This window comes from Megachile rotundata, chromosome 1 (assembly GCF_050947335.1).
Source record: "Megachile rotundata isolate GNS110a chromosome 1, iyMegRotu1, whole genome shotgun sequence".
Taxonomy (NCBI): domain Eukaryota; kingdom Metazoa; phylum Arthropoda; class Insecta; order Hymenoptera; family Megachilidae; genus Megachile; species Megachile rotundata.
The window spans coordinates 17,267,276-17,285,386 of NC_134983.1; the positions used below are offsets into that span (position 1 = coordinate 17,267,276).

General features: G+C 35.5%; 2 protein-coding genes across 9 annotated transcripts in view; one reads left to right on the forward strand and one right to left on the reverse strand.

Moving 5' to 3' along the window:
- inaE (inactivation no afterpotential E) overlaps positions 1-16,414 on the forward strand; it is a 74,363-nt gene extending 57,949 nt beyond the window's left edge. For 6 of the 8 annotated variants that reach the window (XM_076534746.1, XM_003704930.3, XM_012289018.2 and 3 more), the window contains 10 exons: positions 438-633; positions 1,424-1,612; positions 2,218-2,508; positions 2,862-3,091; positions 3,543-3,566; positions 4,416-4,548; positions 13,033-13,382; positions 14,072-14,416; positions 14,904-15,078; positions 15,178-16,414. In XM_076534746.1, the coding sequence (XP_076390861.1) occupies positions 438-633; positions 1,424-1,612; positions 2,218-2,508; positions 2,862-3,091; positions 3,543-3,566; positions 4,416-4,548; positions 13,033-13,382; positions 14,072-14,416; positions 14,904-15,078; positions 15,178-15,456 (2,212 nt within the window). In that variant the 3' untranslated portion in view covers positions 15,457-16,414. Of the gene's footprint in view, positions 1-437; positions 634-1,423; positions 1,613-2,217; positions 2,509-2,861; positions 3,092-3,542; positions 3,567-4,415; positions 4,549-8,937; positions 9,132-13,032; positions 13,383-14,071; positions 14,417-14,903; positions 15,079-15,177 lie in introns of all 8 variants that reach the window. The other 2 variants (XM_012289020.2, XM_012289019.2) reach the window with 2 other exon arrangements.
- A 683-nt stretch (positions 16,415-17,097) lies between these two features.
- On the reverse strand, positions 17,098-17,823 carry LOC100875527 (protein Asterix). Its single transcript, XM_003704929.3, has 2 exons — positions 17,630-17,823; positions 17,098-17,460 (listed from the first exon to the last, which is right to left on the reverse strand). The coding sequence occupies exon 2, from the start codon at positions 17,449-17,451 to the stop codon at positions 17,119-17,121; it is 333 nt and encodes a 110-aa protein (XP_003704977.1). The 5' UTR covers positions 17,452-17,460; positions 17,630-17,823; the 3' UTR covers positions 17,098-17,118.
- Between the last annotated feature and the right edge of the window lie 288 nt (positions 17,824-18,111).

The following is an 18,111-nucleotide window of genomic DNA, read 5'->3' on the forward strand; positions in this document are numbered from 1 at the left end:
GTTATTGCTGTTACCGGGTATTACTTGCTCGTTTTCTCGACGATCGGTGATAATCGATTGATTTGTCGTATTTTAACCTTTTACGCTCCTATCGAGTAGCTTCACTTCGTATTCGTCTTAAAAATTCTTTAAAAAATTTTTCTTAAAATTTCTGGATCTTATAAATAAGTTAGATAAATAGATTGGTTGAATATATATATATTTTCATTTATTTATTACTTATAATAAATGAATTTGTATACTTATGTGACACTAATTTTGTCACATTTTATTGAGAATTTATCTTGATATATTTTGTGAATAAGGATATTTTTTTTTTCATATTACCAACATGAAATATGGAAAGATTGTGTGTTGAAATACGAGGCGTTAGCGAATACGTTGTTGATTTGTAATTCGAAACACCGAGAAATAACCGTGTTGAAATCCTGTCGTAGATTACGATGCGGTTGTTTCCCTTGCGGCGGTCACCAAGATGAGGCGACCATTGTGGAGGACAATTGTTGCAAGTGCAATTACGCGGCGTTGAGGAAGATGGTCGAGGTCGCGGAGGTGGAAGTCATTTATGCGACTTTTCACGTCGACGTCGGTGAGACGCCGTTCTTCGTCGCGCTCGATTACACGAAGAAAAAGGTTTCGCGCGTTCCTCATTGATTCGCATGCACCGATCGTGTTTAGAAAAATATACAGACCAGAAATTAGAGTAGACTCGCGAAACAGCACCAACATTCGTCGAAACAAATTTTAAAAGATTTAATGAAGTCAATGGATATGTCAGCTTATAACTTTATTGAACTTTTTAACAAGTAACACATTGTAGACAATTAATTTTAAATATGACAACCACAGTGGTCCATGTGTTAAGTATAACGATTAAATCTGCAGTGTGTTAATTGTATAATGTGCTTTAACAAATTTTGTGAAAAAAATTGTTCAAAATAGTGCTCTAGAGCAAACGATCGTGAAGTTTAATTTCGAGCAATGTACATTGCTCCTTGTTTAATATTCGAGGAAGTCTTTCGAGAGACCGGTATTTGTTTAAATATTTGCACTTTCCGATTTATTGAGAGCTTCAAATGAAAATCAATAGAAAGTTTAATTTCCACGTTGTACACACGAACTGAACGAGTTTTGATCTTTCAGTTCGTTACAACGAACTTTTCAGTTTTATAAAAAAATTCGCGTTATAATTGAATTTAATATCACGAGAATGTTCATAGAAATAAAAATAAGATTTATGTGAAAAGTTTAGTTCTTTGAGATTTAAAGAAATTAAAGTATGGTAGAAGTTCAAACGATTTTCATTATCGGTTGAATTATTTCGCGAGATTTAATCTTGAATTGCATTTAACGATTGCTTAATTCCCAATTAGAGGTTATGAAAGTTATGTAATTAGCAATTTTGTGGTTGTTCTCTTGGAAGGTTGTCGTTAGTATACGAGGAACCCTCAGCATGAAGGACGTATTAACGGACTTGAACGCAGAGGGTGAAGTGTTACCATTGTCACCGCCCAGAGATGATTGGCTTGGTCACAAAGGGATGGTTCAAGCAGCTGAGTATATACGAAAAAAGCTGCTAGAAGAAGGGATTATATCTCGCGCTCTTGCCAAGGTATTGTTTCGCTTTATCGTTACCTCAAATGCAAATTCCACTTGACTAAGCGTATATCAACTTGTTCAAACGAATAATTTCGTTTATCGTTGCACTCGTTGCATATTTTATGTGACGAACCGTGTTACGTCGGTAAAATATATCACCAGATACAAGTGAAATGATATTTTTTGCTAAAAATTTTTAAAAAAATTCCATTCAAATCTATTCAAGAATTTGTCGATTCTCTTCAAAGACATATTTGAAAATTCCTTCTTAGAGATTTATTTAAGAAATATTTTTCTTGGAAATCTATTTAAGAAATATTTCCTTCCTCAGAGATGTGTTCGAACAATATTATTCCTCTTGGAGATATTTTTGAAAAATATTATTTCTCTTGGAGACCTATTTCGGAGATGTTATCTTTCTTAACAATCTGTTTAAAAAATATCACCTTTGTTAAAAATCTGTTTGGCCCGTTGCCAAATTATTTTTGATAGGAACGATTTTCTCTGGATAACATCTGAATTAAATATTTGAAGAAATGTTATATGAGAAAATTGCACCGCAAAGGTTTAAGAAATACTTGAAAATTTGTCAACTTTAAAATATGAAATATTTTGCAGGACCCATCGAGAGGGACACATCAGTTCGGTTTGGCACTCGTTGGTCATTCCTTGGGAGCTGGCACAGCGGCCATCCTAGCAATTTTGCTTAAACAAGACTATCCCGACTTGGTGTGCTTTTCATTCGCCCCACCGGGTGGTCTGTTGAGTATGCCGGCTCAGCAATACTCGCAAGAATTTATTACATCCGTCGTAGTTGGAAAAGATGTTGTACCTAGGATAGGTCTTAGACAGATGGAAAGTTTAAGAGCCGACCTCATCAATGCTATAAAAAGGAGCGTCGATCCGAAAGTACGTTCTCTCACTTGGGTGCAAAGATGACTTCCTCTGGATAAAGAAATTCCACTCTAAAAATTATTTAGAATTATTCAAGTTTAAAAATTGAGCAGTTTGGAAATTTGGAAATGTACTGATTTGAGAATATGCGGAGTTGGGCCAATGAGGATTTTGATAAGTAGAAATCCAGGGTCATGAATTTGACGTTTTCAAATTTACAAACTGACAACTCAACAGTTTATATATAAAACATTGGAAGTCCATACACCAGTTATTATCCAAAGGAAGGTAACGTTGCACCCGTGTGTACGATCAAACGTTATAACAGTTGATCAGAAACTCACCGTCAATCGTGATATTCGTTTCAGTGGAAAACGATAGCATGCTCGGTGATGTGTTGCGGTTGCGGTTCTACCCCCACATCGGCTGCAAATTTAGAGGCCGGTGGTTGTATCAGCGAATATCAGAGAGACAAGGACTTAGCACGATCACAGACTGTTGTTCCGAGTGACTCTAGTATCGCGTTGACTTTGCACAGGCCTCTATATCCACCTGGTCGGATCATACACGTTGTTCGCCATCATCCTAACAAGGGAGAGTAAGTCGAACGTTTGTACATTTCAATGCGTTCGCTGCGGTCATTTTTCTTTTTGAACCCCTACGAATTTTTACCCTTTCTTTGCTCTTGGTGTCTGTAACGTATTTAATCTTCCTACGTTTAAATGTACCAAAAAATATTTGTAACATATTTGGATTATACTGAATCTTGCTTTTTCTATGAAACATACACTTTTTAGTCATATCACTTTTACGATATGTACCGCAGCGAATGTGTACAGACACGTTGAATAATCACGTTGAACCAGTGCCTGGTTCCATAGATGTAATTCAATTAAATTTTCGATTAAAGTGTGTCCGCACCGAGCACCTAACTTTTCATCGTGATATTCAACGCGTTAAACTCTGTTGGTGTTGTTCGAATAAGCTACAGAGACGAAATAAAAGCGATCACGAGCAAATTTTAACCGAGGATGTTTTTACGTTTCTAGGCAAAAGTATGAACGACGCTGGAGGTACGTTTATCGAAAAATTTGCATTTTCAGGGCTGCTCTGGGTAATTGCATCTTGAGGATTTGCCCGCATGCAACCTTGGATCTCTGTCCCACACTTTTCTTCTTTTCACGCGTCCGCCACACTGTCTGTTTCGTTTCAGAAACACTACTGTTTAAATATTTCTATTATATATGTATATGCATGGTTAAGTCTTAGGAAGTAGAGCAACTGTACTTACGTATTCGTGTACCGACAATGAGTAATTTTGACCGAGCGATCGATTGCCTTTAATTTAACGTTTCAGAAGTTTTCATTTCATTTGTTTTAAGTCAAATGTATGACAAAGTTCTTAGATAACACGCGATAGATATGTACATTTTTATTGTTTTGGATTTAGAAAACATTTAGGATAACTGTAAGAATTCTTGATACAGAATTATTTGAGACAATGATGTAGTGAACTTTCAATAATTATGTATCATGAATGTTTGTGAAATATGAATTTATAAGTATTTACCGGGCTGTATCTTCAAATTGCTAGATCACCAAATCCCTAGATTTTCAAATCCTTACATTCTCATATTCCTACACCTTGAAATTACTACATCCCCAAATTCTCATCCCAAAACTCCTGAATCTCAAGAATCCCTAAAGATCAACGAGTGAAAGACCTCCTCCTATAATTTCCCTAGGGAACCTAGATTTGATTATACTATAAGAAGCCAACATCCGATTATTTCAGTAAATGCATCATATCGCATGTTATCCATGTAGCGACATACTAGCAGAAAAGTGAAAGCGACTATTCAGCAACCGATTCGTCGATCCGTAGAATCGTCGAAGCTGATCATTGTTTTGTTCCATTGCAGACAAATGTTGCACAAACAAGAGCCGGTGTATCAAGCACTATGGGCAGGACCGTGCGACTTCGACGAGGTGTTGATAAGCCCGGTGATGATACAGGACCATATGCCGGACAATATGCTGAAAGCGTTAAACAAGGTAAGGCTGGCTGATTCGATAAAGAGGTTGCACACGCCGGTTAGCCGAATGTCCTCGATAAAGCCCGGTAATTACGAGATTTTGGAGGAAATGACCGACGATCCGGATATTCCGAAGGAAGTGGACAAGCCTCAGAATGTAGTAGCCAGTGTAGAGAGTAATGGACACGTGAAAAGTTGCGAGACGACTAGTACGCAAACACAAACTACACCCAGTGACACAACAACATGCAACGGGACGATTGTCGTCAATGTTGAGATACACGAGCCGAAGGACACGTAATTCGGTTACCGTCGATTCGCTTGATTACTTCTCGGTATCAGAGGGTTAAAGTTTGAAGACGATGTCTCGAGAAAATTAGCTTATAATTTTGTGTTGTATGACTTAATGGGGACAGGTAACCGTGGAAAAATTGATAAGTATTTTTATTTGTAAGAGAATTAAGTGGGGGTTACATCTGAGATATAAAAATATTTTTGTGATTTATTTAAGGAAAATAATTTATGGGTAGTAAGTTAAAAAATAGTGTAACCCCTGAATAAGAAATAATAGTAAGTAATTACTATAATGCTCAAAAAATATTTGAATGAAATTACGTGTCCCAGTAAAAGGATGAAACCGGTGACGTCCGAAAACATGTATTCTACATGACGGGATTATTTCGTTAAATATCGGCTCATTTTAACGAATCTTTTCGACTGATAAAAAGATTTACAATTAATTTATTGTACAATATTTCTGTACATTGTTATATATAGACAGGTAAAAACCATGGCTGATGTGGTTGTAGTGGTAGTCCTTCTTTTTTAAACATTTTGTTGTATGAATTTAATTTTTGGTGCTGTTTTGTTGGTAAGTTAAAGATGCGAATAATATTATCTAGTGACATCAACTTTTTATGTTCCTAAATTTATAGCGGTGAAGTTCCTTAATTTGTTTAAAGGTTCTTGAAATTGTTAGAAGTCGAGCAGACGCTGAATGGTACTATTCGTATTTTAAATTACCCGCGAAACAGTGGCGCAAAAAATTGAATTCTTAGAGCGGAATATTTTACAGAATTATGTAATTATATCTGTGTTTATTATTTGTTCTGGTCTCACAGAAATATTGATATTTAATGCTAATTTTTATTCTAATTCAGAACCTAACATAGCTTGTAAATGTTTACATATTTAATTTCTACCAAACAAATACGAAATGTTAAACGTGTTCTATCTGTCATGAACTTGTTTGCTATTTATTTTTGTGCTGTATTTTATTATTTTTGACTAAATTTCTCCTAAAATTACTGTAAGAACAGAATAAATAGTAGATAAGACTGTACTTACATGAATGTTTAATAGAGTAGCATTCTTTATTATTTGTAGCGTTATTGCTTTATTTAATTTTTTTATATTATATTATATTTATACTAAAGATCGTGTAACATGTGTTTCATTAATTTTTCCCGTATAGCATAATATTAATGCAATAATACTTGTACAATGTAATAAGAGAACATTGAAAGTTATCGTGTCGAAGATTTACACCTTTGTTTCTAGTTATTTTTCTTTTTTGCTTAAACCGATCGAGTAGCTGACACGCATGCTTTCGACACTGCATGGATTTTGCAAACAATTATATTTGTAACTATTTGCGTAACTCTGTATACACGTTTTATTACTTTATTCTTGCGTTTTCAGTTGCTCAGTGTTTTACTTTAGTTGCATCCAAAACGACTGATAAACTATAATCGTACGAGAAGTTTTTAACGCTTAAGTTTAAGAGAGTTTCAGATGTACACTTAACATTTACTATGCCTTGTGTAAATAATTGTAATATAGGATACTTTTTTATGATGCTGTTTACATAGATAGTAAAGTTTTGATAGGCCGTGTAGCAAACTCGTTATATTGCCACGAATAGGAAAGTTTGACTATCAGTTGAACGTAGAACCGGTAGATTTTTTCTTAAATTTATTTATTTCAAGATTAGAAGTTGTTAAATTTCAGAATTTTAGAATATAAAAATGTGAACTTGAAGCTTCTAGAGATGTAAATTTGAAAATTTGTAAATTTGCAAAATCCTAAATCTGAAAATTAAAAAATTCAGAAATATGGAATTTTGCAGATTTCTAAATTTGAAAGTTTGAAAATTTCTAAATTGTCAAATATAGACTTCATCCCTATGTCCTAAATATATCGGGAGGCAATATATCGAGAGTACGCAGTAAGTTACGTCTAAGCCTTAAATCTTCTGGTAGTCGTTTTGATTGCACAATGTAACAACGTAATTCTGTATAATTTTCGATGTACTTTATACGATAAAAACCTTCTCAATTATGTATTCATTAGGTTTCGCTTTCTAATTCTGTGCCTGGTGCATTAAATGTTAATATCAGAAATAAGTAATGTAAACCATTTATACCTCTTACGATTGCTCGAACTATAATCGTTTAACTTTGAACGAGAATGGTATATAAATGATACATGCATAAGGAAGATAATTAAATACACGTATACTTGGTATCTACTTTTATTTGTACTTTATTATTATTATTCTTACACCTATGTTTCGCTAAAGTGCCTACTAATGTTCGCTTTGTGCCTCGAATAGTTTTTCTTTCATTTCAGTATACTTCTCTGTGTTTAATGCTAAGATCGAGCGCGGTCACGAGAAATGATCGTTTGTCTGTTTTCGCTTTGCATGACAGTAAAATTGTCGAATTTTTTAGAAATTAAGAGGTAGTTCGATGTACAAATTTTATCTGAAATCAATTGGTTTCTAAAAATTAAAAACCCTGTAATCGGAGTCACGAAATAATGGTATTGATTTTCTTCGGCGTTGTTGAATGAAATGTCATTCGGTTTATTTTCATAAATGGAACACGTACATATTTCAACAACATTATTTATATAACTTGTACCTTTTTATTGAAATATATTTTTACAAATTAAATTTTACGGAAAGTTTGAAACTTCAGAGATTTAGAAAAATGCCGTCAACCTTGCTGACTGCAAGCTCTGATTAGAGGGTCGCTACGGAAAAACATATTTTCTTTTTAATTAATCTTATCTACTCTTTCACATATCAGAGAATTCTTCTCTTAATTCTGAAATTCGAATTTCTTAACATATTTTACTTATTCTTACACGACCAATTGAATTTGGATAACTGCAGGAACTAGTTTAGAATAAGAACTTTAACGAAGCATTCGTAAACGTTTTAAACGACTAGGAGTAAGCGTAAAAGTACACGTTAATGAATGTCCACCCCTTTATCGCTTTCGTGCACAAGAAATAGCAGGTCGAACTTTGAAGTGCCATACCTTGTTGAAATTCTCTTAATCGAGTAAAACGAATAAAGCTTCGACGACTGATTGTCTTCCATTTAACGAAGAACCAATTAAACACTTTCCCTTTGCATTACGCTTCTTCGAATCTGATCTGCAAAATCTATACACGTTCTGTGCTATGGGACATCGTTACATTTATCACAAACATTTCGATTTAATTTCATAATATAACTTGAAGTTTTTTTAATTAAATATCATAGTGTAATTGAATGTGCAAACTATTTTCGTATAGAAAAAAATTATTGACGAATAATTATGCTGTTTTAAGTTTTCTGTTGTCATTGAATTTGTGTTCTGAAATCATGGAAGTTTTAGTTACTTTTTCCTTTTTTTACAGTAATGAAAATAATTTTGATATGCGAGTTGTCACATATTATTAATATTTTTATTTGTTAGATTAATGTGATATTCTGTCAGTCCTAGAATCCCTAGATCTCCAATTCTTAGAATCCAAATTTATAAATTCCTAAACTTCCAAATTCATTTTTAAATCTCTGAATTCCCAAATCCATAAATTCTCAAGTTCCCACATCTACAAATCCTAAAATCCATATATTCATCCTAAAACCCAAGGATTAAATATTCATAGATCTCTCAGTCTCTAAGCCAACAAGTTTCCAGACCACAGAATACCTCGACCCAAAAACTCCGAGGTTCAAATATTCCTGAATCGAAAATTACCAAGATCCCCGAATCCAAAAATCCTCAGATCCCAAAATCCCCAAAACTAAAGATAAATAACGATCCAGACCCCTTGCATCACAGAATCTCTAAATCCGAAAAATTCTCGTCACAAAAATAATTTTAACCCAAAACGTTAATTGTAAAGTTGCGAAGCAAAATAGCACAGAACGTGAGAATATAGATGCCGTAGATAGACCCGTAGCGTAAAGAATTAATCGACGAACTAGCGTTAGACTTAGGTGTATGACACCCGTGAACAATGAACGAATTAAAAACGTCGACCGCTGGTTGTTCCCTCGAATCGTGGCGACCGGTAACCGGCGACTCTCACGAGAGGATGTGTGGCTGAGGGTGTGTGGTGTGTGGATTAGGTGTCTGCGTGCAGAGATCGGGACGCTGCAGAGGCCGATGCAGCAACGCATGAAACGGTTGCAACGGATGCAGCTACCGGTGGGAGCCCCGATCACCAACACGTCGTACTCCACCATCAAAGTACACCGACGAGATTGCACGACCACGACGCCGATGTCTATGCCACCACACACTCTTCTCGCCACGGCACAAGGTATATAGACGTTTTTAGGCTTCATCGGTTCTAGCACGTTGCACAGCTTCTGCGCGTCGATGATGTCGTTAACCTTTCTGCGATGAACGTGCGATATGCGATCGCTTCGAAATTAAAAATTATAATACTTGTTGACTGTTGCAAGATTTTATAATTACAAGATTTCGTGATTATTAAATTTGACAAGTTTTTTATTACGGTGGTTGTTACGAAACTGCTTCGAGGTAGTCACAGATTCGTGACTAAGATAGCGGATACTTTGCGATACGTATAAATATGTGGGCCACTCGCAGGGTTATAGTTGATTAGAAAATGCAGTTGAACGATAAGCACAAATTAATAGGTACATATTACTTTGTCTTTGTGAAAATCGATGTAGATTTAGGGGACTACATTGACAAACTTTGCGATGATTTGAAGCTTCGCGCGTGTTTATGAGTTTAGAGAACTTGGAAATTTGACAGTTCGAGAATTTAAAGCTTTGGAGATTGAAATTGCGTGAAATTGAATGACGTCGAAGTAAAACGCGCCATGTTGAAGTACGCCAAATTGTATTGCGTCGAATTGAATCGCGTCGAGTTTAATCGCGTCAAACTAAATCATCTCGAATTGAATCATGTCCTGTTTAATTGCTCCAAATTGAATCGAATTGAATTTAAACGCACCGAATTGAATAATGTAGAATTAAAGCCAAATTTACGAAGAATTATATACCAAATTTAATTGTATAGAATTAAAAATTGCTAAATTACATTGGATAGAATTTCACGAAATTGAATGACGTCGAATTAAAACGCATCAAATTGAGTCGCATCGAATTAAAACGTATCGAATCGAATTTCGTAGACTTATTACGCGTCAAATTGAGTCCGCGAACATTATTAATGACTGAAGGTTGTTACTATTGTAGATTGATGCATTAATGTGGCCCATAAATTCTGGATGAAGCTCGTTATAATACTAACCAGATGTTCATCCTTCGAAACGTGATTGATGTTTAACGTGAAAATGAACGTATCGATTTTCAAATTATATTGCATTCGACCACGTCTCTTAACAAGTTGTCTTTTTTAACGAATATTGCAATACTAATTCTAATTTTGGACAGAATACGATTCTCTCTGAGAGCAATTTTGAAGAAATTTTCAAAATTAATGAAACTCATTTGTTTCGAGAATATTTGTTTTTCAAATAATTTGTAATTCAAATTGCCTTGTAGAATATTAAAACTGAGATTATGAAATGAAATATGAATGGAAATGAATTGTAGAACGACATCATGGATGCATGAAAAGGTCGCTGTATATTTGGTTATCTTTCAACAAATCCTTCAAAATGTTTTGAATTTCATACGCTTTCTGTCATTTGGATTTTCTCAAATATTTAAAGAGGAAGTATTAAATATTTTAAACTTTGAATAATTGAATTATAAAAGCGCAGAATTATATCAATATTAATGAACATTTGTCATAAAAATCTGCTAATTTACAGCGACTTAACAATTCCAGTAAATTATTTTGATTATCGTCACCGCTGTTCCACTTGCAAGATTATCTGTAACTGCATTCTGTTGCATGCGATCACTCACGATCACTAGACACTAGATTCACCACTGTTCACCAACGTATCCGCTCGATACACTCCAAAAATCAATAGAAACTTGTATTTGTAAGTCGAAGTAGAGAATAGCAGTATGAGATCATCGTTAAACGATGTGCAAAGAAAATTACGATGATTAATTACCGCAAAAAGTTCAATTGGTGGTAGCGGATTAACCCTCGAAAGACGAATGTTTTGTGATTACAATCGGTCGTACGGGTGAAAGACCGAAATCTGGAAAATGTCGACTTTCACCGGTGAATGTCAACATTCACATAGTCGCTTGGTGTATGTCCGAAATATTTGCTAAATACCCTTATTTCTGACTTACACCGGTAAATGTCGACATTCACTATGCACTAATGGTGAATGTTGAACATGTCGGAGATTTATATTTTCTTCTCCGTAATTCAGTCGCTATAAAACGTCACAAGGGTGACGTAACTTTTTCGCCACTTTTTCTGAGAGGAGTGACCAAGAATTTAAAACACATAGTACATTCTAAGCATACGTGTTCTTCCTCCGTGGCCTATTCTGGCGTGAGTTTCACGTAGTATACTGAACAATTTTTCATTGGTAACATAATACTGTATATTCGTTTCCCCTGATTTTAATGGTACAATTAATTTCCTTTCATCATTAATTTTTAAAACGTCAAAACGTTTTAATCGTCTGTAATCCAAAGGTGTGTTGCACTTAATTTTAGCAGAAACCACTTCAGAAAGTATTTTAGAGTACTTTTCTTGAGAAAAATAAAAACAATTGTCTTCTCGTTTACCCGCAATTAATGCATTTAACTTTTCAAGAAAAAGATCACGATTTACTGCAGTATCCATTCAGTATAAATTACGGTATTGGAAAAAAAATTAAGAAAACGTTGCTCGCATCATCAAAGCTTGCATAAGATTGACAAAGCTGACTGACTCCCAGCAGAACACAGGATTTGGCGGGAGAGAGCCAGTCGTTTCTTTGTCGGCTCCTCTCTTTTGGACCTCCACCAGAGCATATCTGTGATTGTCGACATACACCGGTGAGGGTCCGAATGTATAAGAATGTAATCAAATATTCGATCTTTCACCGACGTATTTGGTATGTGTTGACATTCACCGGTGAAAATCGACATTCTTCAATTTCGGTCTTTCACGGTAACATATACACAGAAAGATATGTAAGGTACAATAGATACTGAGTAAAAATGACCCTGCATTCGACATACGAGGGTTAACGATTAATCAATTGAACGGTATTTATCACCGAGTCATTCATGCATGTGCACCACGCATTTAGCTTACCACGTCGTCATTGTACATTTGATTTTTTACGTATTATTTCATTTCATCGTGACACACCGCGCGATAACAGCATGCCAAATATCATATCAAAAGAGTAGACTCATTCTCAATTGTAATCATTCTCTTTCATTACAGAACTCTCACTTCATCGAACGAAAAGATCATTCTCTTATCGTAATTTTATTGTTACGCTCTTTCTCTTTTCGATTTTCTGTTTCTTACGAGTCAGACAATTCATACACGCTCTACACGTGGAAAAGTGACTTATAAGAACCATACAGAAACCGCTGCTTATTTTTTATGCATAACATCGATGTAAACAATCTCTGACGTGTTATGTAAATTTGTGGCTGGGATCACAACTCAATCATTAGCACAAACCAAATGGATCTGAATCTTAAACTATTAATGTGTGCACAGAATGGGGAAGCAAAGAAACTACCTGTATAATATATTTTATTAATCAATAATTTTAACTACTTCGGTCTGTTACATTCATCATTATTTAACTTTCGTTATATTTCATGCTGTAATGTTAGATTGATGCAAACTGTCATTCACATTTTTAAGATATGTCACGATCAAGGTTATTAGACGTAGGTCTCATAAACGGTATTCACAGAGAGTACCAATATATCGCAAGTTTTATAATTTTTTAACAATCAATGATTGTGATATTTTCAAAATCACTTAGAAGATGAAGGAATAACAGTCACTGTCATTAGAAATCTATTTTATCTATTTTACTTTCCACTTGCATCAACCTAACATTATCGAGCAATCAAAATCTTCGAACAACAAAGCATCCATCAATTGCAAATATCCACCAGTTCATCACTTCGATTCATCTAGTTTCCCTCCGTTCTAGAACTAGCCTTATTCCTAATCAAAGCTGGTTCTTTGCTTCTCGAATCGAACCCCTATTCCTATCGGTGTGAACGACACGGAGTACCGCGAAATGTCGGAGCTGAAACGATTACATTGGAAACAATCGCGTGTGGATATGTCAGGTTGTAACGACCCTGGGGCCTGCGAAGCCACAGAGGCTGGCTTCCGGTCATGCATCGTCGACGGAGGCGTCGGAGGCTCGCGAGGTCGTCGAGATCCAGGAGATGGAGATCGAACAGGAAATGAGAGCGTTGCTGTCGTCCTCCAGCCCCGTTAAATCTCATCCCAACAACCTGGCCGGAACACCGCCGCACAGACTCTGCCTGGAAACGAGCTTCACGTCCTTGCAGAGTCCCTCGGAGTTCCCTCAGGTTGGCCGCGAGCTGAGCGTCGATTCCCGAGGAATACCGTGGGAGTACGTCAGCCTGGCCAGCGAGTTGCTCAACACGCCCAGGGCCGACGAAAGCAAATCGTAAGAATAGCACTTTTACGTCGGGACGACGAACGGTACTCACGGAGGACGAAGACGCCCGTAATTAGCTTTACGATGAGGGCCTGCGGAGAGACGAACGCCGCTGTTAGATGTACCGAATTATAAAACGGGCTACTCTTTCTTTGCACCGGGCTAATTCATAAAATTAGGAATGGTAATTGAATCGTCGACGATCGTTCCATCGTGCTTACCTTCAGAAGTAAGTGTATCGTTAATCTCATTCAACTCGTTCTCGAGACCGAGCAGCTGTTTCATTCGACTCGAGAAACTCATGTTACCTCGTTCACGATCGCTTACTTCACGACTCGCAATGTTCACCGCTTCGGCAATCGCGCACGTAAACGCTCATTACGCACTCGAAACTTAGAATTGCAACTTAGGGTAACACGTTATTTTCGGAAACAGGATAACGGGTAATGTAATCCCTCTGCGATCACATATCTCCTATTGTGAAAACGAAGGAATACATGATCTCAGCAAAAATATTCCTCACGTGTATAGCATCTGAAATGTATAAACCGAGTCGATTTGTCAATTGGTCCAGCTTTCCTCTCTGTTATTCAAGACTTAACATTTCAACCGTTATCCTATTTTCTCTCGATAAAGTTTTCCTAAGTTGCAGTTTTTCCAATCAGCCATAAGAGCTTAATCGTTGTTTCGATGCGAAGATCTAATCGTCGGAGCGACTGGGACGATGCGTCGCGAATGGCACCGCTTGCCACACCGGAAACTCTGTCGGAGGCGTCGAGCAGTCCACCATCGCCGGTTCCACCACCGAGGCCGATGAGACGTACTCCAAAAATCTCGGGAAACTTGTCAACGGCGGCGGACGACTTGAAGAACAATCTTCACTTCGCTATGCTCTCGGCGAAGAACTACTTCCTGAGGGAGGGGACGAACGGCAGTAACACAAGCAGCGGTAACAGCGAGGCAAGTTACGAGAGTGCCAAAAGCTTAACCGCTGGTCTTCCGCCGCCAGTACCGAGAAGACGAGATTCAGTCATTATCAGAAGGTAGCTTTTTAACTTATTGCCTTCGAGGATCTTTCTAGTTAAATTAAAATTTATGGAATTTACTTCTTTAACTGTAAACTTATTTTATATATTTTGCAAGATCTTTTATAATCATGTAATGATTAACAGCTATCTACATACTTATACTTATGTATGTATAAGTAATATAATATCTGTGGTTTTCTTTGAGCACAGTAAAATATGAGGTCTAACATTAACTACTTCATGTGATGAAAATATGGGAACATGAATAAATCGTTCACGATTATTCACCATTAATAATCAATGATATATCGTAAAGTACAGCTTCTACTTCAGAACGTGATGAAATAAATGTTCAGACGTTTTGCATACTTTAGTTATTACATTATTATAATGCGTTATTAAATGCTCCACCGTTATGCAGATGTACCATTATACGAGACAGACGTCTTCTAAATAATAATGTATTCTGAATAATAAGTAAAAATCGTGTGGTGTGTTGTAGAGAGCAAAGAGTGTGCACAGCCGCCTGCTGCAGAGACGATTTGTCGGAAAACTCCTCGTCGCACGCTTCTTCTCATTCCTCCAGGGCGTCTCATGCATCGAATCAAGTGCAATCAGGTTTCGTGGAGGAGGAAAACGAAACGAATGGATCCAGTTTGGATTTTTACGAAGCGAAGGTAAATATCAAAATAACGCGAGACGCTTTGAGAAGTAAAGGGAAAGTGCAAGCACCCTTAAGCTCTGTGTGTTCGCTAAAAAATGAATGGTCGTTTCAGGGTTCTTCCGGACAACGGGATAGCAGTAACGATGTATTTCTTAGCGTGAGAAGCTCCCCGGAATGCAAAGGCCTGATGGCACCAGCGACCGATTTAGGAGCAGAATGGAAAAAGAAGTTTGATGCCACAGGGATGAGCGGTGATGCCTCGTTACCTCTTTTGCGTGGATTATCGCCAACGCCAACGCACGGGCAACATAGTTCTCCTTTCTTTAACGCGAAACGTAAGAAATACGTGTATCCGATTACGCTGGTTGGTCGAGGTGAAAGCAGCGTTTAATGACGACGAGTTAGGCCGACCGGGGACCATGAAAAAGAGACAGGATAGATTTAAAGTATTCTGTAGATGTCTGTGCCAATGTCACACCGTTGTGTGATCGTTCAGAAACAATTTCCTAAGACCGCGAGTGGATGAACATTCGAAATATTCTAAAATTAAGGGGCCATGTACCGTGTAGCCTCTTTGTTGTAAATAATCAAATTGAACGATATTCAATTTTTATTCACAGAACGTCACTTCTTATATTTGTATAGTCGTTTCTTCGATGGAACGAAGTATTTTCCGATTCAGAATATTTTCTGTCGATTACGAAATAAATAAAATGACAAATACAGACAATTGAGTATATGTACTGAAGATAATGATACAGAAGAAATTAACACTCTGAGTGCTGAAATAATATCCTCTCAGTTAATAAATCTAGGAAATTTGTATGATATTCGATTCTCTCTTATTGGACTTTCATGTATTTAATAAAATTGTTGAAAAAATTTAAACTATTTATAATTTGAAGTGATAAGGTATAACCTAATAGGTGATTAATAAATAGGTCTATGTAAAAAGTTCATGCATCGTCCAGATGTGGGCGATATGGCACTCAAAGTGTTAATAAAAAATAAACAATGGACTATACAGATAGCAGTTTACATGAATCAAGATGCCTTGCTACTTAAAGAATATTAGTTTTTAAATTAAATCTGTTGATTTAAATTGTTAATTGTTGTAATGTGATGAAAACGTGGGAACGTTGTACGGATCTTGCACTGGCCTACTCTACATGAATATCATTTAATACAACAATTTTTACGCGCTTTTGTACAGCTTTTTAACAGAACGAACAAAGATATAACTAAAAGTGGTCTTATTTTATTTTATCTGTACATAACTTTTATAGTCATATTTATATATATATGATTTTATTGTATTATTTATAATTAAATATTTATTTAATAACTTCCGTGATCTTTTTTTTACTTAATCTATAAAGAATATACAAATTGTAAAATAGATAATTATTAAAGGATGGAGTTATGTAACAAAGAATGAACAATGAAACGTGGTTTTTATTAAGTCCTTTAATAGTTGCAACTAAAAGAAGTTATTGTATTTATGTAAAAAGTAGAAAGAATATATCTGATCTATTTAAGTCTAGCAAATTATAATAGATGCTTAGAAAAAAAGTATATATATATATATTGAATTTATTGTAAGTGATATTTGTAGAATATCATTAGGAAAAAGTGATATGTAATAAAACAATTTACTTAATGTATGAAAATAAAATACTTTCCAAGAAATAAAGAGACCAGTTCAAACCTCACATCTTTTACTGATTTTCAAATTTACTCGTAGTAATAATTATTAAAATAAAATTATCTTAAAAGAACTATGCTATATGTTTATGAAAATAATATTTTGTTTCATTCCATCTAAATAATATTCAGTTGTATTTTGTAACATACATAAAGTAATGTAACATTCTTAAAGTTTTTAAGAATGAGCACATATACAAAAATGACAATACTGTATAATTAATTGGATATCCAAAAGGAGGTATCTGGGATACAATGTAAGTTGTGATTTTTAGATTATACCACTGTTATAGCAAAAGAGTATTAAGTAATTAATAATCACATGACATTGAAGGAATTTTAAACAATTTTATTGCATTGTTGATGCCCAAGGTGGAGTCATTGGTTGTGGATTTTGCAAGTATGACATTACAACCGCAGATATGGATAACATAAAACTACTGAGAATTTGTTTAGTATCGTCGCTCACTTTTGAATTGGCAAAACTTATGCAAGAACAATATAACGCAACCCATGCACACCATTTCAATCTCATCATTAAACCACACATACTAAAGACCATTCCAAGTATATTCATGTAATCTGGTGTTGAATTATCACCAGGTTGCATTTGGCTGCTTGACACACTGGGTTTGTATCGTACTTCTCGTTCTGGACGTCTAGGATCTGATGAACTATTCATTTTAATAATCTAAAATTTACACACAAATTATATACTACAACAATCTTGTACAATTTATATCAACTTTAAACCTTAAACATAAGGTGTAAGGTTATCTTATACAATATGATTATTATATAATAACAATGTTTAATCTATATTAAAAAAGAATGATGTAAAGACATATAAATCTACTTACCAGTATAGGTCAATAGAAGATAAGAAAACTAATATTAATATTCGATAAAAAACAATGAAACAGCTGATTTCTCTGTAAATGCTATATTCTGTGTATGCGTGAACATAGGAATGATTCATTAGCAGTAACTATACTCTCTTCGGGGAAAGATTTTACTCAATTCCTGTAAAATCTTAGAATTTAGAGATTTGGAAATTTGAGAATTTGTAAATATAAGAATTGGAGAATTTGATATCGATCAAATTTTGCAAAAGAACTCTTTTTTTAAAATTACAGTTTTTTGAATTTCTTTGAAAAACAAGTGGCGCCATCTCTTCGGCAAACAGGCTGAACTACACACTTTTGAAACTGCAGTTTCATTAGTTCGCACTGTTGCCGTTAGATGGCAGCACGTAAGGCGGTAAACATACCATAAGAATTGTTAATTCTAGGACGGTATTATCATAACTAGGTCTGTTTGATTAGGCGCTCCGCGCCTAACC

Excerpts from the sequence above, each read along its gene's own strand:
- LOC100875527 (XM_003704929.3), bottom strand. The coding sequence starts at position 17,451 with ATGAATAGTTCATCAGATCCTAGACGTCCAGAACGAGAAGTACGATAC.